General features: G+C 45.7%; 1 protein-coding gene across 1 annotated transcript in view; it reads right to left on the bottom strand.

The window, feature by feature from the left end:
* Positions 1–27,603, bottom strand: part of LOC309550665 (uncharacterized protein) — a 124,045-nt gene that overhangs the window by 62,490 nt on the left and 33,952 nt on the right. The window contains 1 exon segment of the mRNA XM_082250999.1: positions 24,454–24,617. Coding sequence (XP_082107125.1) covers positions 24,454–24,617 — 164 coding nt within the window.

The raw sequence follows: 27,603 nt of genomic DNA, 5'->3' as shown, positions 1-27,603 counted from the left end.
TGGCATCCCAGTCTTAGTCCGTAGGGTTTAATATTGAGTTGGCCCACCCTTTGCAGCTATAACAGCTTCAACTCTTCTGGGAAGGCTGTCCACAAGGTTTAGGAGGCGTGGCATCCCAATACTTTTTACAATATAGTGTGTGTATATACAGTATCTCGCAAAAGTCAGTACACCCCTCACCTTTTTGTAAATGTTTTATTATGTCTTTTCATGTGACAACACTGAAGAAATGACACTTTGCTACAATGTAAAGTAGTGAGTGTACAGCTTGTATAACAGTGTAAATTTGCTGTCCCCTAAAAATAACTCAACACACAGCCATTAATGTTTAAACTGCTGGCAACAAAAGTGAGTACACCCCTAAGTGACAATTTCCAAATTGGGCACAATCAGCCATTTTTCCTCCCCGGTGTCATGTGACTCGTTAGTGTTACAAGGTCTCAGGTGTGAATGGGGAGCAGGTGTGTTAAATTTGGTGTTATCATTCTCACTCTCTCATACTGGTCACTGGAAGTTCAACATGGCACCTCATGGCAAAGAACTCTCTGAGAATCTGAAAAAAAAAAAGAATTGTTGCTCTACATAAAGATGGCCTAGGCTATAAGAAGATTGCCAAGACCCTGAAACTGAGCTGCAGCACGAAGGCCAAGACCATACAGTGGTTAAACAGGACAGGTTCCACTCAGAACAGGCCTCACCATGGTCGACCAAAGAAGTTGAGTGCACGTGCTCAGCGTCATATCCAGAGGTTGTCTTTGGGAAATAGACGTATGAGTGCTGCCGGCATTGCTGCAGAGGTTGAAGGGGTGGGGGATCAGCCGGTCAGTGCTCAGACCATACACTGCATTTAATTGGTCTGCATGGCTGCCGTCCCAGAAGGAAGCCTCTTCTAAAGATGATGCACAAGAAAGCCCGCAAACAGATTCCTGAAGACAAGGAGGTTCAGGGGTTCAGATGGTGTCAAGCGCGTGTGGTGGCAACCAGATGAGGAGTACAAAGAAAAGTGTGTCTTGCCTACAGTCAAGCATGGTGGTGGGAGTGTCATGGTCTGGGGCTACATGAGTGCTGCCGGCACTGGGGAGCTACAGTTCATTGAGGGAACCATGAATGCCAACATGTACTGTGACATACTGAAACAAAGCATGATCCCCTGCCTTAAGAGACTGGGCCTCAGAAAGGTAGTCCAACATGATAACGACCCCAAACACATCTCCAAGAGGACCACTTCCTTGCTAAAGAAGCTGAGGGTAAAGGCGATGGACTGGCCAAGCATGTCTCCAGACCTAAACCCTATTGAGCATCTGTGGGGCCTCCTCAAACAAAAGGTGGAGGAGCGCAAGATCTCTAACATCCACCAGCTCCATGATGTCGTGGAAGTGGAGGAGGACTCCAATGGCAACCTGTGAAGCTCTGGTGAACTCCATGCCCAAGAGGGTTAAGGCAGTGCTGGAAAATAATGGTGGCCGAAGAAAATATTGACTTGTTGGGCCCAATTTTGACGTGTTCACTTAGGGGTGTACTCACTTTTGTTGCCAGCGGTTTAGACATTATTGGCTGTGTGTTAAGTTATTTTGAGGGGACAGCAAATGTACACTGTTATACAAGCTGTACACTCACTACTTTACATTGTAGCAAAGTGTCATTTCTTCAGCGTTGTCACATGAAAAGATAGAATAAAATATTTACATAAATGTGAGGGGTGTACTCACTTTTGTGAGATACTGTATATGTATGTGTGTGTAATTGATCTATCAGTGATGTGTCATGTCTGTTATCCTCGCTCTGCACTGTGTCTCATTTAACTGCCTGGAGGCTTCAGTGATCTGCACATGGCTTAAAATGTTATTCACGCCAAATCGTTTCACTAACCTGTGACCGTTCCATGTCATTGCTTGCGTATGTGATTGTAGCCACCACTCTTTCCTGCTCTCCCTGGAGAATGGACTACACATCCACGTGTTGGCTCATTCAGAGATATGGGAATTGTATTACGCATAGAGCAGGACATGTGGACAGAAATAGCCGGCTCTACACTAGTAGTGGTGAGGTGCATCAGCTGAGGATCAGGAGCACACAAAGGACAAAAAAGAAGCCCGAAAACAATGGTAAATTACTTTAAAATATAAAAGAGCATAAAAACAGCCATAGTATACCTAATAACTTAGAATAATTGATGTAAAAAATGAGTTCAGTGTTACTTTAACACAACAGTTTATGTTTTTTATTACCTATTGATCCTGGCAGTAGGTTTGTTACTTTTCCATGTTCTTTTTTTTTTTTTTTTTAATATTTAGATTTTTTTATATCAGGAAACTCATATACAGAGCATTATATTATATGCTGAACATCAATACCAAAAATATAATAATAATGGAACCCTCCTTTATTGACTCAAATACCTCTTCCGGCACCATTCCTAATAACCAAGTAGCAATATAATTCCTCTCGCCAGAAGAGTGTTAGGAAGAAGAATATGGAACTTTTAATGTGTCAGAGGCTCTATATATATATATATATATATAGATATAGATATAGAAAGAGGCCATATCTATACAAATAGTTAAAACATACACAGTCTTTATTATACAGTTGTAATACAGTTATAAAACAATTGGAGACCAAGCACAGTCTAGACCATTACCTACCTAAATTACCCACAAAAGTTACATAAAGTATTATAATATCCCTGCAGCCAGTCCACAAAATGTCTTCCTAAAAAGAGAAAACATAATATAATTCCTGCCTGGCCAAAATATGGAAAATCAATACAAATAAATGGCCATTATCACATAGGGCTTCAAGAATAGAGCCTTCGACCACATTGGTCCATAGTTACCTGCCCTCCAACAGTCCAACCTCCAATGTCCGACATATTAAACTGTCGAAGTCTGAACAACACGATAGGATTCCTAGACATAAGGCCAAACATATATAAATGTAAACTGTAGTTCCAGGACTCATGAGATGAACTAAAATAAATCACCCCATATGGGGCATCAAGACACACCATACTCATAGTTATTCTGATGGGCTTCCTATGTGTCAAATGTGTTGAGAATGGGGCCACTTATCAAACTAAAATTTAACAGAAGCCCAAAGTGGGAATAGATGCCAATGAGCCGGACACTTTATCTCCCCCTACCAGATGAAAAGAAAAAAATACCAACAAAAGCAGCCATATTTCCACACACATATACTGGTCCCAGTGTGAGATCTGGAACTAAGTGTAAACAATGCCTTCGAAGATGGCGTCCGAGCATCAATGCCGGCATATGCCGGTCTTATATGGGCACCCACGTGTTTTGGATCAAGTCTCACCATACTCATAATTATTCTGATGGGTTTCCAATGTGTCAAATGTGTTGAGAATGGAGCCACTTATCAAACTAAAATTTAACAGAAGCCCAAAGTGGGAATAGATGCCAATGAGCCAGACACTTTATCTCCCCCTACCATATGAAAAGAAAAAAAACACCAACAAAAGCAGCCATATTTCCACACACATATACTGGTTCCAGTATGAGATCTGGAACTGTAAACAATGCATTCAAAGATGGCGTCCAAGCATCAAAATGCCGGTCTTGTATGGGCACCTACGTGTTTTGGATTGTAACTACTTTAGAGTTTGTTTATTTTGTGTACTTGTTTGGTAGAGCACAGTCCTTGTCTGTATATGTAAAAAGGAGTGGCTCATGAAGAAGCAATAAACTCGTGAAATGCGTCAATCTTAAAGCCATACAGAAATTTAATACGTTTTTGTAGCTGATCCACACTCTGACATTGAATTAATTTTTTAAATTTTGTTTTAAATTGTATAATTAATACTGTGTATGTTTTCAAAAGAGAAGTATGTTTTTTGTTGTTTAAATCAGTGGTCCTCAACTCCGGTCCTCAGGGCCCACTAACAGGCCAGATTTTAAGAATTACCTTGGGGAGATGCAGACTAGAGTACTGCAATCACTGAGCAGCAAATTATATCACCTGGGATGTATTTCAGTTATCTTGCAAACCTGGCCTGTTAGTGGGCCCTGAGGACCAGGGTTGAGGACCACTGGTTTAAATCATACTTACCTGGTGTAGCACCCTACAGGTAGGTGCTAGGTAAAACTATAGTGGGCCTTGTCTGCCTAACAGCAGGGCTGTGATTTATCTAGTTAGAGTGTCAGGGCTTCCAGATGTGCCTGCTGAGGGGAGAAGTGTCCCCACTGGCTCTCATAGGGCAGTGTGGGAAGCCCAATCAGGGGACACATCCCAGCTTCTAACTACCCCAGAAGGCAGATTATGCTGCAAGGGATTCTGGGAGTGGGTATAAGTTTGGGGGGAAGTGCGTGGCACGGTGTCTTTGGCGGGAGCAGAGTCCCAGGAGGGAGAGTGCGGCTGTCCTCCAGTCTGAGGATGGTGGATGTCTCGGGGTGTCGCCTGAGTGTCCCCAGAGAGAGCTGAGTTGAGATGAGGGGATCCGGTGGGCCGAGAGCCTGCGGAGAGAGAGAGAGGGGTCCAGTCCCAGGAAAGCCTACACAGGTCGTGAGTACTGAGGATTGCCCCTGGGGGTCTGCCTAGAGTCAGAGGGGACCAGTCCAGAAGCGGTTCTGGGATCCAGTGTCAGCTAGCTGTAAAGGGGGTACCTAGGTTGAGGACCCTGAAGTTGTAAAGGGGGTACATAGTCAGTGGACCCTAAAGAGTTCAAGGAGTAAAGGGGACACCTGCAGCCTGGGCCCTGAATTGTTTTGCGTGTGCCAGTTACAGTGATAGATATCCAGAGTTCTACAATATACTACCTCAAGCTGTGCCAGGCGGGGGAAAAGTATTCAGAGATTACACAGTGGAACAGTGTCAGGAGTTCTACAGTTCTCAGTCTTGGATCTACTGGACTATAGGTCGGGGATTCAACACTTCTGTTATACAGAATATTCTCAGAGTCAGTGAGCGTTGGCTGGCGCTGGCTAGCGTCAAGGAAGCGCCAACGGGCATTTTCCAGATCGAAGTCCCAATTGTAATTAGTTTAAGCCGAAAGGAGTATCCCACTCATTCCCTTCTCCCATCCCCTTAATTTATAATAAAAACCACAAACAAAGATGCCGGAGTTGTCGCTGCTTCAGTTGTCACACCCAGGGACTCCGCTCACATGGGCTGGAGAGGATTCCGGTACTAATGGCAGACCCACATCAGGCCATAGGCCTGGAAACCTTGCTACACTAGGTATACTTAGTATACGATGTTACATCTGTCCCCCCGCTGATCACTCTCAGTGCTCTATAAGTAGAGAGCTAGTGACTGTCAGCTCTGTGCCCCTCTCCCCGTTCAGAGCTGTGGAGGGGTGGGAGCAGCTAGCTCAGGCTGAGCCAGGTGCAGGTCCAGGCATCTGGGTGGATCCCAACCATATGGTCGCAATCTTTTCCAAGCCTGAACCGACACTGTGAGGTCAGCCAACAGCGGGCTTCAGCCCGCTGTCAGCTGAAAATGGGTCACAAGAGTACAGAGCGAACTGCACTCCTGTGATCCACAGGAGAAGTACAGCCAAACAAGCTATTTGCATGGACATGACCTCTTTGTAGCAGCTATAAGGTCCCATATTTTTCTACCTAACACAGTTCTGGCAGGAGCAATTATATTGCTAGATGCTAAATATCATACGTTCATACAAATAACTGAAACAGTATCTTGTAAATACCATATCAAGAGACAATATGGTACACAGCTTAGCCATGAATAAAAATATATTAAAAAGCACTGCTTAAGGGATAAAAAAAAAAACAAATGAAAAGAGACCACTAAATTAAGTTTAACTACTTCAATACAGGGCACTTTCACCCCCTTCCTGCCCAGGCCAATTTTAAGCTTTTAGCGCTGTTGCATTTTGAATGACAATTGCGCGGTCATGCAACACTGTACCTACACCAAATTTATGTCATTCCCCCCCCCCCCCCCCCCCCAAAATAGAGCTTTCTTTTGTGGTATTTGATCACCGCAAGGTTCTAAACAAATAAAAAAAAAGACTGAAAAGTTTAAAAAAAAAAAAAAAATTATGTAATCAATTTTGTAAATAAATACATTTTTCCTGCACTGATGAGCACTGATGAGGCTGCACTGACAGGCACTGATGGGGTGGCACTGATGGGCACTGATATGTGGCACTGATAGGTAGCACTGACATGCAGCATTGGTGGGCACTGATAGGCGACATTGATGGGCACTGATAGGTGGCACTGATGGGCACTGATAGGTGGCACTGATGGTCAGTAATGGGCACTGATAGGCGGCACTGGTGGGCACTGATAGGCGGCACTGACGGGCGGCACTGATGGGCACTAATGGGCACTGATAGGCGGCACTGGTGGGCAATAATGGGCACTGGTGGGCGGCACTGATAGATGGCAATGATGGGCACTGGTGGGCAGCACTGATGGGGAGGGCACTGGCGGGCAGCACTGATGGGGAGGGCACTGGTGGGCTCCCTGAGCCCTGATTGCCATAGTGGGCATCCCTGGGGTCATGGGTGGGCATCCCTGGTGGTTCTAGTGGCATCCCCCCCCCCGAGGGTCTGCACTGGTAATCAATGATCTGATTACCAGTGCACACCCCCCCTGTCAGGAGAGCCTCTCCTTTACTCGTGCCTGTCAGGCACGTACTGAGGAAAGCTGATCAACGGCTCTTCCTGTTTACTATGTGACCAGCCGTGATTGGTCAAGAGCCTACGTCAGTGGTTAGTGGGAAGTGGTTAAAAAATGGTCATAATTTGCATAGCATAACCTTAACATTTTCCAGTTACTCTTCGATAGTCCTTAATTAAATGAATTGAAAAAAGTAACAGAAGGGGTTGTTAATCAGTTTCAGCTGCTTTGGTGTTAATGAAATTAACAACAGGTGCACTAGATGGGCAACAATGAGATGACCTCCAAAACATGGTTTTACAGGGGGAGGCCACTGACATTTTTTTTCCCTACTCATCTTTTCAGACTTTTTTTTACTAGTTTTGCATTTGGCTAGGGTCAGTGTCACTACTGGTAGCATGAGGTGATACCTGGACCCTATAGAGGTTGCACAGACAGTCCAACTCCTCCAGGATGGCACATCAATATGTACCATTGCCAGAAGGTTTGATGCGTCTCCCAGGACAGTCTCAAGAGCATGGAGGAGATTCCAGGAGAGTCAGTTACTCTAGGAGAGCTGGACAGGGCCATAGAAGGTCCTTAACCCATCAGCAGGACCGGTATCTTCTCCTTTGTGTAAGGAGGAACAGGATGAGCACTGCCAGAGCCCTACAAAATGACCTCCAGCAGGCCAATGGTGTGAATGCATACCTCCCAACCTTCCCGGAATCCACGGGACTGTTCCGCAATTTGGCGTGAGTCCCGCGGTCCCACGGAGCCGGGCTGAAGTCCCGGAAAATCTGGCCGGCCATCTCTGCTCCCCCCTCCTCCTCCCGTCTTCGGCTCCCGATCCTGCCTCTCAGCGCCGCTGCGCCGGGATCGCTGCAGCGGGGAACAATCAGAGGAACACCTGTCAGGGAAAGATAACTCCGCGGCCTCCTGACACAGACTGTAGCTAATGCTGCAGCGAGATTCACTCCTGCGCTTTTTAACTACCGTCTGAGTCAGGCGGCCGCGGAGTTATCTTCCCTGACACATTACAGGAAGTGCCGAGCAGGACCTGCGGGCGGGTGCAGCGGGACTCAGGAGTTGAGGTCTGTGATCTGTCTACTCTCTGGATCTCCCTTACTTCTTCCAGAGGTTAGTGTCCTGCCTCTTGCTGTGGGGGGGGGGGGGGTTGTATGGAGCTGCGGTGGATGGAGCTGGGGGGGATGGATGGACCTGGGGGAGGGATGGAGCTGGGGTGGATGGAGCTGGGGGGGTGGATGGACCTGGGGGAGGGATTTAACCGGGGTGGAGGGGTGTATGGAGCTGCGGTGGATGTAGCTGGGGGGGTGGATGGACATGGGGGGTGGATGGACCTGGGGGAGGGATTTAGCCAGGGGGGTGTATGGAGCTTGGGTGGGCATTTGGGGTGGATGTAGCTGGGGGGTATTTGGAGCTGGGGGGGTGGATGGACCTGGGGGATGGATGGACCTGGGGGAGGGATTTAGCCGGGGGGGTATATGGAGCTGGGGTGGGCATTTGGGGTGGATGTAGCTGGGGGAGGGATGTAGCTGGGGGGGTGGATGGATCGGGGGGGATGTGTGGAGCTAGGGTGGGCATTTGGAGTGGATGTAGCTGGGGGAGGGATGTAGATGGGGGGTGGATGGACCGGGGGGGATGTGTGGAGCTGGGGTGGGCAGTTGGGGTGGATAGAGCTGGGGGAGGGATGTAGCTGGGGGGTGGACCTGGGGGAGGTATTTAGCCGGGGGGGGGGGGTGTATGGAGCTGGGGTGGGCATTTGGGGTGTATGGAGCTTGGGGGGGTTGTATGGAGCTGCGGTGGATGGAGCTGGGGGGATGGATGGACCTGGGGGAGGGATTTAACCGGGGTGGGGGGTTGTATGGAGCTGGGGTGGATGTAGCTGGGGGGGTGTATGGACCAGGGGGATGGATGGACCTGGGGGAGGGATTTAGCCAGGGGGGTGTATGGAGCTTGGGTGGGCATTTGGGGTGGATGTAGCTGGGGGGGATGGATGGACCTGGGGGAGGGATTTAGCCAGGGGGGGTGTATGGAGCTGGGGTGGGCATTTGGGGTGGATGTAGCTGGGGGGGTGGATGGACCGGGGGGGATGTGTGGAGATGGGGTGGGCATTGGGGTGGATAGAGCTGGGGGAGGGATGTAGCTGGGGGGAGGGGGGTGGATGGACCTGGGGGAGGTATTTAGCCGGGGGGTTGTAGGGAGCGGGGGTGGGCATTTGGTGTGTATGGAGCTGGGGGGTAGATGGAGCTTTGTTGGGCATTTGGGGTATATGGAGCTGGGTTGGGTGTTTGGGATGGATAGAGTTGGGATGGGAGGCTGGGAAGGGGGTGAATGTAGCTGGGGGGGTGTAGCTGGGGGAGGGATGGAGCTAGGGGGGGGTGTATGGAGCTAGGGTGGGCATTTGGGGTGTATGGAGCTTGGGGGGGTTATGGAGCTGGGGTGGGCATTTAGGGTGTATAGAGCCGGTGAGGGGGTGGATGGAGCTGGGGTAGGCATTTGGGGTGTATAGAGCTGGGGGGGTGGATGGAGCTGGGATGGGTATTTGGGGTGTATAGAGCTGGGGGAGTGGATGGAGCTGGGGTGGGCATTTGGGGTGTATAGAGCTGAGGGGGTGGATGGAGCTGGGGTGGGCATTTGGGGTGTATAGAGCTGGGGGGATGGATGGAGCTGGGATGGGCATTTGGGTGTATAGAGCTGGGGGAGTGGATGGAGCTGGGATGGGTATTTGGGGTGTATAGAGCTGGGGGGGTGGATGGAGCTGGGATGGGCATTTGGGGTGTATAGAGCTGGGGGGGTGGATGGAGCTGGGGTGGGCATTTGGGGTGTATAGAGCTGGGGGGGTGGATGGAGCTGGGATGGGCATTTGGGGATGAATAGAGCTGGGGGGTGGATGGTGCAGAGTCCGACCTCTGCATTCTGTACATTACATACTCCTGTCCCATGTACTCTGTACATTACACACTCCTGTCTCCTGCATTCTGTACATTACATACTCCTGTCTCCTGCATTCTGTACATTACACACTCCTGTCTCCTGCATTTTGTACATTACACTCTCCTGCACTATATACACAATACTGTACATTATATACTTCTCACCAAAGTCTTCATTGTCTCAACAGTTGCTGGTTGCTATGCAGTCTCTGACTTTTAATGAAGTTCTTCTTTAAGGTAGGCTGAGCAATCAAAGCATATTTTATGAGTACTAGGAAGTCTGGGTTTTGTTTACCCTATCCCTTAAGCCCCTCCCACAGCTAAGTAATTGGCCACACCCACAATTTTTTGCGCAAACCAATCAAAATACGCTTATTGCAATTTTTTTTTACCAAAAATATGTAGCAGAAAACAAATTGGCCTAAAATGTTTAAAAATTTTGATTTTTAAATTTAAATTTTTTTTGAGAATGTCATATAGCAGAATGTCAAAATTGTCGCTATTTTTTTTTAATAGCGCAAAAAATAAAAATCGCAGAGGTGATCAAATACCACCAAAAGAAAGCTCTATTTGTGGGAAAAAAAGGACATCAATTTTATTTGGGTACAGAGTCGCACGACTGTGCAATTGTCCGTTAAAAAAACACAGTGCCGAATCGCAAAATAGGGCCTGGTCATTAAGGGGGCAAATCCTTCCGGTCTTAAAGTGGTTAAAGTCTAAAGCAGGATGTACTGTACATGCAACATTTTTTTTTTGTTCAACCAGTGAGTTGAACGAAAAAAAACCTCACAGTTGCCTGCATCCACACCAGTGATATGGATGCAGGAATCTCCCCCACTGAACTATGATATTCTGACAGCAAGAACTCCTCTGGCAGAATACACTGATCAGTGCTGCAGCCAGTGGCTGCAAGCATTGATCAAATGCTGGTCTAATGATTGGCTTCTGTTGAACAGACATGGGTATACATGTACCAAAATTTGGCCAGTTCCTCCTGAAAAAAACAAAAACAAAATAAGCACAAGTGACATAACCTTCAGTGTAACGTGGCCTTTGTGCTTCTGTCTTCTAGATTAGTAGTAATCTTTATTTTCTCTGATGCCACCACACCTCCACCACTATAATCTTCTGGTGTGCTTGGGGTTGATAGGACTGAGTAGCTGTCAAAGGCACTCATCAAGAGTGCCCAAGTAATTCTACCCAGTTCCTCCTTCCTAGAAGCTGTACTACAGCCTCTAAGAATGAGACACAATCTATGAATGGAGGAGGGGCAGATGCTTGAAAGGTCTGCCCCCTCCATTCATAGATCCTGTTTTATTCATAGAAGCTGTAGTAATGTTTCTACTAATAGTGGAGCTGGGTGGAAAGGGTGGGCATAGTTGGGAACTCTTGATGAGTGACAGGGGTTATAACCATACTCGGGAACTTTCCAGAATTGGGCTGACAATGGCAGAATTTTGCTCCAGTGCACAAAGCGCAGTGTACATAACATCATTGCACCCAGCATTCACTAAATGCCAGAACTGGAGGAGGGAGAGAGAGGAGGGGAAGATGAAAAAATAAAAATAAAAACCTAAACTCATTCTCATCTGAAAGAATGGGAAAGGTTTAATCATGTCACTGCTTCATCCATTTAGGACTGGGTACCTCCACAACTATACTGAATCTGTAGACAAAAGAAAAACTTATGTGACAAAGGCGAAACGCGTTGACGTAAGCAGCGCAGAGGATCCTGTGCTCCAATCTGCATTCCACCGGCCGCCATAGCCAGTACCGCATAACACCAAGTGCCAGCCACTGACTTCAAACGTGCATCTGTGTACGCAGATAGGAGGACTGGTCATCACGACTTGCTGGCAACATTCCCAAACTTGTGTGAACATCTAGGCTGTCACCGGAGTGAGATCTGGACTTCCAGGTAGAGGGAGGAGAGTGGTCGGGTGCCGAAGAATGGTGAGAAGCCTCCAGACACCCTTGATTGCTCCATCCCTTACTGCCTTTACACTGATACTGCCTACCTGTAGCTTTGAGTAGATTGTTATTGCAGGGGCTACAATGTCTGCATAACTACTCAACATATGGGGAATTTTCAGACTGAGATCCATCCAAGTCGGACAGTGCATTTAGAGCATGGGTGTCCAACCTTTTGGCTTCTCTGGGCCACATTGAGTGTAGAGAAATTTTCTCGAGCCGCATATAAAATATATACTATAGTTAAGGTAAATAAGCAATAAAATGCCACCATGCCCTTCCCGCGCCGCCAACCCCCCCCCCCCAGCACTAATTTAACACAACTAGAGGACGATCAAATGAAATGGAATCAGTATACAGAGGTTTACTTCTTCTGGGAGATATTAAAGGAACACTCTAACCACCATGACCACTTCAGTGATTTGAAGTGGTCATGGTGGGAGGAGTCAGAAACACTGCACATGCTGGGATATTTACAGTTATGTGCTGGGGGCTAGTTGCACCCCTAGCACATATGACTTAGGCAGCCAGAAAAGCTCATGTCCTTATTAATACATGTATGAACAAGGACATGACATATGACAAAACACAACTAGTTATTAAAAAACATATTGCAACAATTTACACGCGCTAATGCACATACCCTTTCTACCTATTTTGTAGACTGCTGGTGGGTACTGCTGGTCATGCGGGTACTGTTGGAGGAAGCAGCGGCTGCAGTAGAGAGCAGAGCCGCTGCTTCCTGTATGGCTCCTGTCACAGGCGGAAAGCATTTCATATCACTCTGCCTGTGACAGAGCCAGAACTATACAGGAAGCAGCGGCTCTGTCACTGACTGCAGACATCCTAAGTCTCCCGCAGCAGCCGGGAGATCGCACGGCACTTGCAGCCCAGTGCTTGCCCATCCAATGCAGCCTAAACAGTGCCCATCCAATGCAGCTTCACCAGTGCGTGCCCATCCAATACAGCATTACCAGTGCATGTCCATCCAATGCAGCCTGATCAGTGCCCATCCAATGTAGCCTCACCAGTGCAAGCCCGTCCAATGCAGTCTGCAATGAAGAGAGAGGAGAGCCGCTGGATGACACAGAACGGAGAACTCCTGCTTACCCAGCGACCGCTGTCATACGAAGTCCTGCCTCCTGGACCGGCTCCTATGATAGAAGTCACAAATGTGCTGTCTATCATAGGAGCCGGTCCAGGAGGCGGGGCTTCGTATGACAGCAGCCGCCGGGTAAGCAGGAGATCCCCCCTCTGTTTGTAATCTGGTGGCGCTCGCCCCCCCCCCCTCCCCTCCAAGGTGGCCTCTGTCTACAGTTAGTTGGAAACTGCTGTGGCCGTGCCCCCAACTCAACTTCCTTACTTCCCAGCAAAAAAAAATAATTGTCAGGGGGCAGTGGGCCACATTGCCTGCGGTTCCGGGCAGCAGGTTGGACATGCCTGATTTAGAGCAAGGCGTTTACTGAACTGCCAAGGCAGACTAAGTTTACTGTATAATCGGGAGCTTGAACCTTCATCTTTGGGTTTCAGCAGTAGCTGAGTATCTCCATTGGAGGCAACTCATCTGCCATTCCTACAATCTGGTACTGGCCATGGGCGTTTTTTTAATTATCGACTCTACCATGACTGATGTTTCTTAGATTCCTTCTGTCTGTTCATGGATTGATGCTTTTGGGGACCAGGTTCCATAGTATTAGGGGTTGCCCCTTGACATGAAATAATTGATCAAATCCACATTTATCCATCCACAACAACAGGGTTTGGTGCTGTTAACCGGTGGTATGTTAGAGAAGAATGAATAGGGCCCGTTTTAATTTTTTGCACTTTACACCGTTGCTGGTTCTCCTTAACAACTACATTTCCAGGGTGTCTCTACGTGACCTCCCCGTTTTTCTTTTCTCTAGGGAGAGGAGGGAAACCTGTGTGAGAATAAAATTGGTGGGGTGGGGGCAAGTTGCCCCAAGCATTGGTGGAAGCATGTACAGTATACTGCTGCTGCTCCCAGGCTTTTCCTTCCACAGGAGCGGAAACATGGGAAACGGAAGATGGCAGCAATACCACCAGAAAGGTCTAAATCTTCACATTTGGATAGTTTTTCAGAGACAATTGGCAGGCGGTGCAGAGGTGATGCGATGCCTCCTCGCTGCCTGTTTTAACACAAATTTTGCCGAAGAAACATGCCACAACTGTCTGCATTGCGTTTGACTGGGTCGCATTCGGCAGGCTTGCCAACTGCTGATCGCAAAACCTTATATAGTTTGTGCCGCTTGCTCAAAGCAAAGCCATTACAGCTTAAGGGGGGGGGGGGACAGTTGAGGGGTGCTCAACTGCACATTTTTTTTTCAATACTTTATTTTTAAAGAAAGCACACGGAAAATACAGAAACCATATGACATACATTTCCAGAAATCAATGGTATGCAAATGAGACTCAGTACTAGGGAGATACTTGCTGGTCAAGGAGGCAGATACACATGAAAAAGGTAACCAAGACAATAAGGAATCTCTGTACTCCGTGTGGTATTTTATCTGGTAAAAATGTAAATCAAAGAACGCCAAAAAAGGTGGCAATAAGAAAACAAAGAAAAAAAGGAGGGTGGTATGGAACAGGGCAAGGAAGAGAGGGAACCACTCATTTCGCCATCCCTACTTGACCAGGAGAGATCCAGCGGAGCAGCCTTCTACGTGGATGATTCAGCTCAGCAGTGCCTTGTAATTCTCAGAGTAAACAAATTTGTGGCAGAAGAACCATTTTTTGAGGAATTTTTATAGATCCTCTTTCCAGGTCCTCCAGCTCATTAATTTCCTTCACTTTTCTCAACCAAACAGCTATAGATGGTGCCTGTTTCTGTTTCCAAAAGAGAGGAATGTAGCTCTTTGCCGCAGTGATCAATAGTGGTGCGATAGAGCTTCTATAGGCCTTACCAGAGAAACGGTGGTGATGCAGAAGGAAGAATGCAAGATCTTTCGGTAAATCACAGTCCCTGAATCGTTGGGTTATACACTGCACGTCTGTCTAGTATGACAGACGACTTAACTGCACATTTTTAATGCCCTCCAACCGCTAGTTTAAACAACGCCTAAAAGTTACATACTGCTGGTCCCTTAACTTTGTCCCTTAACTTATGTAACTTTGTAACATACTTCAGGTTTTTTTTTTTTTACATTTATAAATTTTATTTTGTCTTTCAGCAAAGCATAAAGAACAGTACACCAATCAGTAACTACAAAGAGCCACATATAGCACACATTGGTGGACATACGAAGTTACATGATGGGAATATTTTAACAGTGATGGACAACAAAAATACACTGCATGTACAACAAAAGGGATAGGCTTTTCACCACCCCAAAATCCTCCCTAAGGCCAAAAAAGTAGCAGACTCCACCATGCTTAAAAATACATATTTTCAATATGAGGGTGAGAGGATGAGGGGTTTAATTGTCCCTAGACTAAAGGGAGAAAAGAAGGCTGAGGGTGGCCAAATATGTCAGGTATGGGAAAAAAGGAGAGGAAGGGAGAGGATGAGAAAGAGAAGAAAAAAAAGGGGTGGGGGGGGTGAAGGAAAGAGGGACTGAAGGAGGGGTTTGGAAAGATAACGATTAGTTCCAAATGTCTGAGGCCTAAAACGCATCTTCATGAAACCCCCCCACTGACATGAGTCCCTCTCTAGCTAGAGTGGTAATTGTGTGGTAAACATACTGAGGAGTGTGGGCATGCATAGGCCCATCTATGCTTTCAACAGATAGGCCAGAATTGTTATCACATATACGTTGCATAAGAAGAAACTCACAGTTTTTTCATTTTAAAAAATAGCAAAATGGATACTTTGCCCTAAAACCAATATTGGAATGGTGGGAAGAACAAATTGGAAGGTATCATTAATCCAGAGGACTGAGTTTGTTTCCTAGCAGATGTCCCTCCTTTTTCTTCTGCCCCCCAAGGACAAAGACAACTCCTTCTCAGTGACGATGTCCATTTGGACAAAATGTGTCTGGCGGAGTTACAGCAGTGACATAATCATGCCCGCCAGGGTGTTCAATGCTACATTTGTGATATGCCAAGCGGGTCCTGCTTTCACTGCTCCCATTGTACAGTGCAGATGCTCCCACGGGAGGGTTTTTTAACCATATTTGCATGTATAGCCTACTATGGAGGCTTTTTCTTAGTTTTATTTTATTTAGAGATAACACCTGGTAAGTACAGAAACCACAGCATTTGCAAGGCTAAACTGATACAAAAGCTATTGCGTATTATAGAGTTAAGCATGTAAGTGAAAATAAGACTCGGAAAACACCAGGGTCTAGGAAGTCTTGTAGTGGTGTGCCCCTTTATCCAGATTCAGGTGCAACTCCCTTTTACTCAAATCCCCACAATCCTCTGGGCTCCCAGCATCCCCTGAGCTCCTGGACATGCCCAGGGAGTATAAATGCCAGTTTCTCCCAGCTTCCTGTGCTCAGAGAGATCCTGCCTGTAGGGACAGCAGTGACTGGGCAAATGAGCTGTCCCCAGGTGCTGGGTCCTTCCCTGTTAAGTCTGGTGTGCGGGCCACCAGCAGTGAGCACAAGAGCATGCAGCATCTGTCCAAGCCCCAGTCACTGGAGAGGACTCTGTTACAGTCCATGTGGAGAAGCTGTCCAGTGTCAGTATGAAGTCTGTGCTAGCAGGAAATCCCCTCAGCTCACAGTCTGCTGAATGAACGATTAATATCTTGGACACATGAGATTTCTTTAGCTCTCTATTCTATCAGTAAACTGAACTCAGAACACTCTGCTGCCATCCAGCGGCCATTAGTAGAACTGCGGTAGAATTGTTTACATATGTTCTAACTCTGTTTCCCTACTGTTCATAATATTTTTTTGTATTATAAACCCCTGTTCACATGATCTCCTGTGTAATATAAGTTGATTTTCACTGTTAAGTAAAGTAGAAATTGCACATCACCACTGGTCTGATCATTTGGCTGATACCGTTACATAACAGTCTCTATACCAAACCTAGCATTTTACACGGTAAATACCGTTTCACAAAGAGGAAGATCAAGAATGACCCAAGGGGTCTCACAGTAGGAACTATGGAGGCTTTTAATAAAGTTACCAAAACGCTATGAGAAATCTGTTCTCCGTTTTTTTCTCTCCCCTCTTCTGCTATTGATACCCCACCTTGGAACCTTTGACAACCGAGAGGAGGGTACATTGGGAAGCAGCTGGAGGATAGACTTTGGTCACAGAGACCACCAAAGCTTTTATTGATCCTTTTTGTCTTAAGACAAGGAGGGTCAACAATGTCTGGTGAGTGCGGATTTATACCTTATGGTTTACACGTGGTGTTTCTTTTTTGGGTTTTATCATTGGAGGAATCTGTTAATCACCGCAGGAAGGACTTTACACATTGGATGTCACTGAGGATTATTTGTGACTTTGCACTTTAATTATGATTTTGTGGATTTCACTTGTTTTGTGTTTGTGTTATAAGGTGTGGACCTTTACAAGGTGCAGACCTTTCTATTTTCCCTTCTTTCTTTTTGAGCACATTAATACATGTCACTTTCCCGTGTGTATGTATATATATATATATATATATATATATATATATATATATACATATACATATATACAGTATATATATACATACATATATATTCCTTTAGTAGCAAGCACTGTTTTTACATAGAGCACACCACTCTTGCGGACTATATATAATTTGTGATATGCTGTTTGATTCTCTTTTAATGTGAGAAGATGATTAGTTTAACCTCTTTATGACTGTTCGCCGCAGATGTACTGTGGCAGGCAGCCGCTCCTGCGCGAATCGCCTTAACTGTACGGCGGTCACAAGCAGGAGGCTAGGGGGCAATCGCGTGCCGCCGGTGGCACGCTCCCGCCTCCGATCGTCAATGGGGAAGCCGATGCAGTGGGCAGGTGGCTCAGATTGCCGCCTGACACCCGCGATCGTTCCCCGCTGAGAGAGAAGAATGGTCAGCTGTTGTAAACACAGCTGAACGTTCTTCTCCCTTGAATGATCACAGAGCGCCTGTGATCTCTTTCTCTCTCTCTTTCTCTCTCTCTCTCTCCTGAGCTCTCTCTCTCTCTCCTGAGCTCTCTCTCTCCTAGGCCCCTGCTCATAGAGATGACATGCTTAGCTCTCCCTCCTCCAGGGCTCCTGCCCCTGGGGATGGTATGATGAGCTCTCCCTTTTTCCTGGGCTCCTGGCCATAGACATGGTGTGCTGAGCTCTTTCTCCCTCCTGAACTCCTGCCCATAAGGATGGTGTACTGCACACTCTCTCTTATGGGCTCCTGCTTACAAGGGTTGTTTGTTGGATGTGTCTCCCCTTCTAGATGATTGCTATAAGATTGTGGCTTCTTAAGGGGAAGAAGTACTATGGCCTTAGAGGAAGTACCTGAGTACTCCTCCAGTTAGAAATAGTTGGTGGGTGGCTGAGGGAAAAGTTAAAACGCTACATTTCTCAGCTTTCATGCCTTAGGAAATAGATACCAAGACACCATTAAAACCGTAGTCTCTAACTAAGCATTCAAAGATTACAGAGAGATGATCTGGCTGAAGATCAGAAGTCAGCCTATATTATGTAAATGAGATATCTTGTATCCCTCACCCTCCTCTCCATCTGCAATTTAGCCAGTCAATTATTGGTTAGGTTTTCTGCAAATTGACTGGCGACCAAGATGTTTCTTCTTACACCCTAACAGTCCTTGTAATGTTCCGGTACCTTTGGTACCCTAAATTACACTTTCCACAAGTGTATGCGCCCCACCATTTACTTTTGGAAAGGTGCGCATACACCTTTAAGACTGGAGCTGTCATCACCCAGCGCCGGACTAGATGGCTATTTAAAGCGCCGGTTCTCACTCACATGTGTTCGTTCAAACACCCTTACCTGGATGCTAACCTTGCTTGAAGCTTCCATGCTTGCAAGCTTACCTCGCTGACGGAACCTCGCCGCGCTGATCCCTGTATCCCGCTACTGGATCATCCGCCTCTCCTGAACCACCCTTCGGCTGTATCGCTAATAGTGCTAAGTACCCCGCAGGGGAATTCTCTATAAACTTATACTAAGCTTACACTATCTAGCTCTGCATAGTAATGACTGTTTATCACATCTGCATAACTAGATTGCTAGCTCTTGAGACTACTGCTACTTTTCTGCACTGGGTTGATCTCTTTTGTATGTCCACCTGCTATTCTGTCATCTGCTACCATACAACATTGCTAAACCTTCCTGCATCCATCTGCTACTGTCTCACCTTCAAGTGTCTATCACCTACCACCTCCACTCAACCTATCCCTCAACCTTCATCATTGTGTTACCACATACATAAAGTCATTCTAGGAACCAGCTTGCTAATTGTGTGTATTTACTGGCTGAAATAAGACCTTCCACACATGATGAGTCATTGAGGTTGGGAATGGTATCTCAGCATATCTCTTACATGACTACTGACGTGGAACTATTTCTGCAGCTGAAAATCCACACCATATAAGAAACGCAGGAGCGTTACAGATTGAACGAACCAAAAAATGGATTCAGCAGAAATAACCACTCAGGTGACACAATTAAAACAGCAAGTATCTGCGTTAATACACGCACTTGCTGAATTAAAAGAAGACAATCAGGCTCTGTCGCAGCAGGTAATTAGACTGACACAACTTACCTCTGCTCAGTCCCCTGAACCCAAGATAAATCCCCCTTTGGTATTTACAGGCGATCGCAAAAAATTTCGCGAATTTAAAAACGCATGTGAGTTACTTTTTTTGCTAAAACCTCGTACCTACCTTACTGATCACATTAAGGTTTGTACTATTATTTCTTACCTATCAAGCGATCCTCGAGCCTGGGCAGATTCTCTTTTTGAGAAAAACGACCAGCTTCTCAACTCCTATGCCTTGTTCCTGGCAGAGCTCACTAGCCTATATGATGACCCCAATAGGCAGAGTACTGCTGATCTTCAGTTAAGATCCTTGAAACAAGGAAGGAGGCCTGTAGAAGACTTTGTCGCAGAGTTCAAGAGATGGACCCTTGATTCAGAATGGAATGATGCATCTCTGAAAACCCAATTTAGGCTTGGCCTATCAGAAGCCGTTAAGGACGAGCTCGCCCGAATGGATCTGCCAAAAACCCTGGATGCATTAATACAACTCAGTATTACCATAGATAGAAGACTACGAGAAAGAAAGGCTGAAAAGATGGGAATGCCATTATCCGTTTCCTCTCGGAGTCTGGCCGTTCCTATGGAGGTAGGAACCATACGCCCACCGCTATCAACTATGGAAAAAGCCAAAAGACGAAATGAAAATCTCTGCTTGTACTGTGCATCCCCGGATCACAAGATAAACGTCTGTCCCCTAGTCAACAAAAAGAAGAGTGAGTGTTCACATGTCTCCCTAGGAGGATTGACAACTTCATTCACTAACCCCTACATTTCTGTTTTTTTGACATTACAGTGGGACCAGAACAGGATTACTACTAAGGCCATGATTGACACAGGATCTTGTGGAAATTATATTGATATATGTTTTGCTGCTTTAAATAAAATTCCTATTATTTCTAAACTCAAACCTGTCTCAGTAAGTCTTATTACCGGTGTTCCGTTATCCTCTGGTCCAATCACCGATCAGACACAAGCACTTCTAGTCACTATTAACGAGTCTCATAGGGAGACTTCTACCTTCGATTTAATACCATCACCCCACTTTCCCATTGTGTTGGGACTTCCCTGGTTGCACACACACCAACCAACCATAGATTGGAAGAAACGGTCCTTGACCTTCCCTTCTTGTTATTGCGAGGAAACGTGTAACCTCCCGTTTTCCGGGAAGATTCTGTCTGTGGTGACAGATGAGATTGCACCACTATGTTATCAGGATCTTTCTGAGGTTTTTCTTGAGAAAAATGCTCAAGCATTACCTCCTCATCGAGACTATGATTGTAGCATTGATCTACTCTCAAATAGCAAATTGCCGTTCGGTCATGTTTATCCTCTTTCACAGGATGAACTTGCCCATCTCAAAACCTATTTGGATGAGAACTTGGAAAAAGGTTTTATTAGACCTTCCACTTCTTCCACAGCAGCAGGACTCTTTTTTGTTCGCAATAAAGATTCAAGTCTCAGACCTATCATCGACTACAGGAAATTGAATGCTATCACAATAAAAGATCGCTATCCTCTACCGCTTATCCCTGAGCTCATTGAGCAGGTGCGTGGAGCTAGCTATTTTTCAAAATTAGACCTGAAAGGAGCATACAATCTCATTCGAATCCGTGATGGACACGAGTGGAAGACTGCATTCAGAACTAGATACGGATTGTTCGAATATCTTGTGATGCCATTCGGCCTATGCAATGCCCCTGCAGTTTTCCAACGATTTATAAACGATATTTTTAAAGACTTACTAGATGTCTGTGTTGTGGTATATCTGGACGATATACTTATATATTCACGGACCCTGTCTGAACACATAAGACATGTAAGACTTGTATTATCGAGATTGCTTGCACATAATCTTTATGTGAAGCTGAAGAAATGCTTGTTCCATAAAGATGAGGTACTCTTTCTAGGCTACATCATATCCAAAACAGGAATCGAGATGGACATGAGTAAAATATCCTGCATTCAGGATTGGCCTACACCAACCACACGCAAGGCGCTACAGCGATTCCTGGGATTTTCAAATTTCTACAGGAAGTTCATAAAAAACTTTTCTGCTATTGTGAGACCCCTCACACAGCTCACTAGCATAAAAATACCATTTAAATGGTCAGAAGAAGCAAATAAGGCTTTCCACTTGTTAAAGACAAGGTTTAACTTCCTAGTGACCTACACACCTGCAGATAAGAACAAAAAGGCGGATGCACTATCACGACTAACTGAAGAAAACTACTTTGAAATCCCTTCCGTTCCTATAATACCTCACAAACGCATTATTGGAGTTGTCCGTTCCTTAAAGGAAGAGGTTCTGCATGGTATAAGTTTGGATTCACCCCCACCACAACTAAATACTGATGCAGAAGGCTTCCTCTACTACAACGACAAACTTTACATACCACCTACCCTACGCACCAAGATCTTGGAATTATCGCATGATGTGCCTATGGCAGGACATATGGGTATGACAAAGACTTTCAATTTGATTTCTCGACAATTCTGGTGGCCTGACATGAAAACATCTATACAAAAATTCGTCTCTTCATGCAATGTCTGTGCCAGGTCCAAAATTGACACTACAAGACCATCCGGTCTACTATGCAGTCTACCAATACCCCAAACTCCATGGGAGGTTTTGTCATTGGACTTCATCGTAGAATTGCCTCCTTCCAAAGGATTTAATACCATCTTGGTGTCAGTGGACCATCTGACAAAGATGGCACATTTCATTGCTATTCGCAGACTACCTTCGTCCAAACAAACGGCAGAACTCCTGATGAAACATGTCTTCAGATTACATGGTATCCCAAAAACTCTTCTGTCTGACCGTGGATCCCAATTTATTTCTAAATTCTGGCAAGAACTATGTCACATACTACGGATTGAGCGGAAGCTCACTTCTCCTTACCATCCGCAGACCAACGGACAGACTGAAAGAGTCAACCAATGCATCAAGCAGTATTTACGTTGTTACACTTCTTACCAACAGGATGATTGGTTGGATCTTCTCCCCCTGGCAGAATTTGCCTACAACAACGCAACTCACAGTACAACCAAGCAGAGTCCGTTCTACTTGAACTATGGGTTCCATCCCTCTATTCTCCCTCCACGCATCCTTCCTTCAAATAACCCAGTAGCCTCAGACTATCTTACCCAAATAAAGGATTCTCTGGGTTTACTAAATACTACCATTGCACACGCTCACAGTCAACAAAAGAAGTACTATGATCTTCGTAGAAGACCTTCTCCACAGTATACTATCGGGGACCTCGTTTGGCTCTCAACAAAAAACTTGAAACTGAAGATCCCTAGCAAAAAGCTTGGACCTCTGTTCTTGGGACCTTTCCCAATCAAGAAACTTATTGGAAAAGCTGCAGTGCAGCTTACATTGCCAATGGACCTAAAAATCCATCCCATTTTCCATGTGTCGCTACTAAAACCCCATGTTCCGGACCAAGGAATAAGGCCTAATATTCCACCTCCCCCTCCTGTACAAGTTGAAGGTGGAGAAGAATACGAGATAAAAGAGATTCTGGATTCTCGTATCTACAGAAGAAGACTTCAGTACTTGGTTAGATGGAAGAACTATGGGCCCCAAGACGACACCTGGCTAAACACCTCTGACATACATGCCCCTAGATTAATCCGCAATTTTCATGCGAGATACCCATACAAACCAGCTCCAGAGGCCTTCAGGAGCAGGCCTTAAGGGGGGGGTATTGTAATGTTCCGGTACCTTTGGTACCCTAAATTACACTTTCCACAAGTGTATGCGCCCCACCATTTACTTTTGGAAAGGTGCGCATACACCTTTAAGACTGGAGCTGTCATCACCCAGCGCCGGACTAGATGGCTATTTAAAGCGCCGGTTCTCACTCACATGTGTTCGTTCAAACACCCTTACCTGGATGCTAACCTTGCTTGAAGCTTCCATGCTTGCAAGCTTACCTCGCTGATGGAACCTCGCCGCGCTGATCCCTGTATCCCGCTACTGGATCATCCGCCTCTCCTGAACCACCCTTCGGCTGTATCGCTAATAGTGCTAAGTACCCCGCAGGGGAATTCTCTATAAACTTATACTAAGCTTACACTATCTAGCTCTGCATAGCAATGACTGTTTATCACATCTGCATAACTAGATTGCTAGCTCTTGAGACTACTGCTACTTTTCTGCACTGGGTTGATCTCTTTTGTATGTCCACCTGCTATTCTGTCATCTGCTACCATACAACATTGCTAAACCTTCCTGCATCCATCTGCTACTGTCTCACCTTCAAGTGTCTATCACCTACCACCTCCACTCAACCTATCCCTCAACCTTCATCATTGTGTTACCACATACATAAAGTCATTCTAGGAACCAGCTTGCTAATTGTGTGTATTTACTGGCTGAAATAAGACCTTCCACACATGATGAGTCATTGAGGTTGGGAATGGTATCTCAGCATATCTCTTATATGACTACTGACGTGGAACTATTTCTGCAGCTGAAAATCCACACCATATAAGAAACGCAGGAGCGTTACAGTCCTGAGGTGATGTGCCTGGAAACTACAGTAGAGTAAGTAGATTGGGTCCTATTATACATCTGGAAATCAATCCCTATGTTCTTCAGGGTCAATACCATTACACATTTTTTAAATCATTAAATACAGCCAACCAACAGACAAATGAATGAACAATATGTATTTATTTATTGTTTTTACTCTATCTGTTATCAGCATGGAAACATAATTCAAAAATGCAAAAAAAAAACATATGGACCTGTTTCTGAATAGCTGAGCCTCCGGTGCCCTGAACTGCCACAGCAAACCATGTGGGAAACCCCAATATCTGGGTACAGAGCAAACTAATTCATACACCCTCCTCAGTGATTGAGTGACCAATCACCAGAAAAGAACACCACTACATGTGAGGTCATACATTTCTATACGCAAATATCTATTTTTGAAAATATTTGCATATTAGCCTGTGGGGGCAAAACTGATATGGTGTAGGACAACTGACCTGTGGGCTCTGTATGCAGATTTTTACCAGAATTTTCTAACCTGACCAATATTATTAAAAATGCTTGGACTCCGCCTCCTTTCACGGCTCTGACAGCATCATTCCACAGAATAGGGGCAGAAGTGACAGTATGCATTAGGAAGAACAAATGAGATTAATGAAATCTTCAAAGAAGTATTAAATACAAAATTAATCTTTATAATGTTAAACACAATAACCGTGAGATAAGAGTTTTCCACTCATGTCCGTAGTGCCGACTCATCACCCTGAATGGATGAAGAGAGATCGGTGAAGGTAGAGCTAGTGGGAGGTGACAGGTCCTCATTGTCCAGGACAGGTGGACTTCTAGCATGGACACTTTCCCCATTCTCCAATAACACCTCTTTGTGCGGCTGCAAACCATTGAGATGGATGGTGGGATCCCCGAATCTGCAACCAGACAGATAGATGTCAGATACACAAAAGGAGAAAATCCAAACCCCACCTGATGTTTGCTGTCACTAACAATGTATGCTGGGACTGAATCTGAAACAGTAACATGGGTTTTCTCTTCTAGGATATCACCAACATCTGGCTGGTGGAAGATGGTCACACGTTATGATTTGATTGTACAATCTCGTTTTGGTTTACTAAAACTATAATACAATATGTAATAAAAAAATATATGAAATTCAGCCTGTTATGCATGTAGCACTGCCCCCTTGAAGACTGCCAGATTTCACACTTACGGGTCCCTCTGAGTTACTATTAGCAACCTTGACATGCACGGTCTCTCACTTTTCCTCTTTGGCTCGTCCAATAATCAGTCCAGGGGTATGTAGTTGTTTGGGGTTTTATTATAAATTAGGGTTGGGAGACGGGAATAGTGGGATACTGCGAATGAACTATGCACAAGATTGGAGGACTTTTATCTCTCGGTACAGCCAGGCTGTTGATCCACCTTGCCACTAAGGTGAAATTAGATTTAAGTCTCTTTCCTAAGATGACTTGATGAATTAAGGTTATCTTCAGGACACTTTCCTCAGTAACCTCTTTCTTGACTGCCGACAACCGTCCACTGACTATCCTACTCCTGGGGTGGCCCCCCTCAGGTCAGACCCCTTGACACGAGCCCCTGTACTCACGATACTGTTTTTCTAGGGTCTCCAGTGTCTCCCCTCCAGTCAGCTCTCCTGGATCTCTGGGTTCAGCTCCGTTCCTCTGGCCCTCAGGACGACCTTCCTAAAGGCCACGTGCCACTGCTACAGAGGAGGAGGCAGCTGCCACCATCCCTCCGGGACTCTGCTCCCCAGCCACAGACCTCGCAGCACATGTGCTCTTTGGTTTTATACAGTATCCCAGGATGCACCGAGGCAACCTACCCCTGCCAATCACCAGGACTGTACCAAAGCCTATGCATCCATTTGTCAGGTTTCCTCCCACTGTCCAACATGCCTCCATATTGGAACACACTCTAGACATAATAAATCACATTCTGAGCACAATGAGCAGACCTCACTAACAGATCCTGCTCTCTAATAAACAAAGAGCAATAAAGATTTACCTGCAGCTCCTCTGATAGGCAGACAGAGCCAAAAGCTATACTCTCTTACTAGCACCTACCTAGGAGGGTGCTACATGCAAAACAATATCCATAGAGAAAATTCCTGTCCTGTTCTGGTGGCCTAAAATCTTCTCATTTCCAGGCCTTGGCCTGAAAATAACAGCCGGATGCCTTCTGAACATGCGCGAGTCGCATTGCACATTGTGAATGGTTCTGTAGTCTTCTGGAACCAGTCACGTGTCCTAGAAGACTGCAGGGAGGGAGGGAGGGGGGAGAGAAGAACTTCCACTTTCAAAATTGTGTACCCGCTCCCCACCCACTCCCCAAATGGGCCATTACTGAAAGAGGAGAGGGGCAGGAGGTCTTAAAGCGGAACTTCCCCTTTTGGGTTGAGCTCTGCTTTAACTGAGAAATCAGTTAGATGACCTCAGTTGTGAATAGTTCTATTTCTTGGAGTATCCCACTGAACCGCCTTCCCTATCCAAGTTCTCCAAAAATATAATGTAGCACTACTCCTGCTGGTTACAGGTTCCCCTGGGTTACCCATGGCAACAACACAATAGTTTAGCGACTTTAAAGTGCTTGGCTCAGTCAGGGGTTTTGGTTTTTTGTTGTTTTATTTGAGAACTTGGATAGGAGAAGGGATGAGTGGGAAACTCCAACTTGAATGAACTATGCACAAATTGCTGGGACGTTTAGAAATAAATGAGTGCTTCACCTTATTACTAACAGTGAAGAAGAATTAAATAACTTATATTGGTCTGTGAATCACTCTTCAGGGCCCAACTAGGCACCCCCTTTATCCCTATTCTTCAGGGTTCTACAAGGCACCCCTTTTACTGTAATTCTCTCTGTGTGAGCTAGCTCCTTGATCCCCTAAATTCACTGAAGTGGTCCCCCTTCCTGGGCAGACCCTTTGGCAAGTCCCTTAGTACTCACGGACACTGTTTTTCCCAAGAAACTCTGCCAGCAGCTCCACCGTCAGCTCCACTGGATCCTCTGCAGCTCAGCCCCACACCTGGTTCACTAGGCTGACTGCCTATGACCACCTTCCTCACACACAGCAGGAGGAGAGACAGCCGTCTGCCTCCTCCTGCCACTCTGCTTCCCACCAAAGATGCCCTGTCACATGTCCCCCCGGCTTTTATGAGCAATTCCAGTATGCATTGCAAGAACGCCCCACCACTGGGACTCCCATAAAAACCCATGTGTCATTGGCTGGGTTTCCTCCACTGTCCAACAGGCTCCCCTATTGGATGCAGTCGGGACACTCCCTCAGACCCAGTGAATCACACCTGGAAACATGTGACAGGCAACCTAACAGATCAGGCTCCCCTGATAAGCAGAAGGAGCAGTAGATGCATTTTCCTAGCACCTACCTAGGAGGATGCTACAATAATAACAAAAACAAGACCCCTAGACTGATCACTGAAGATAACGAGCAGAAGTGTGTGTGCACCTGGCTGTGTGAATCTACCTTGCGCCTGCCTGTGGGGCAAAAAGACCTGGGAAAAATACCATATCTGCTATATAACATTCCCAATAAAAAAAATGTAAAAAATCAAATGTTTTTATCCTTTTAGGCCAATTTGTTTTCTGCTACATATTTTTGGTAAAAAAAATCCCAATAAGCGTATTTTGATTGGTTTGCGCAAAAGTTATCGCATCTACAAACTAGGGGAAAGATTTGTGTAATTTCTATTTCTTTTTTTACTAGTAATGGCGGCGATCTGCGATTTTTAGCGGGACTGCAACATTGTGGTAGACAGATCGGACCCCTAACTGACATTTTTGACACTTTTTGGGGGGACCAGTGACATTACTACAGTAATCAGTGCTAAAAATATGCACTGTTACTCTAATTATGACACT

Source organism: Pelophylax lessonae, assembly GCF_965119305.1.
Source record: "Pelophylax lessonae genome assembly, chromosome: 3".
Lineage (NCBI taxonomy): Eukaryota > Metazoa > Chordata > Amphibia > Anura > Ranidae > Pelophylax > Pelophylax lessonae.
Note: the sequence above shows the minus strand (reverse complement) of the source record. Positions and strands in the feature narration are given on the sequence as shown.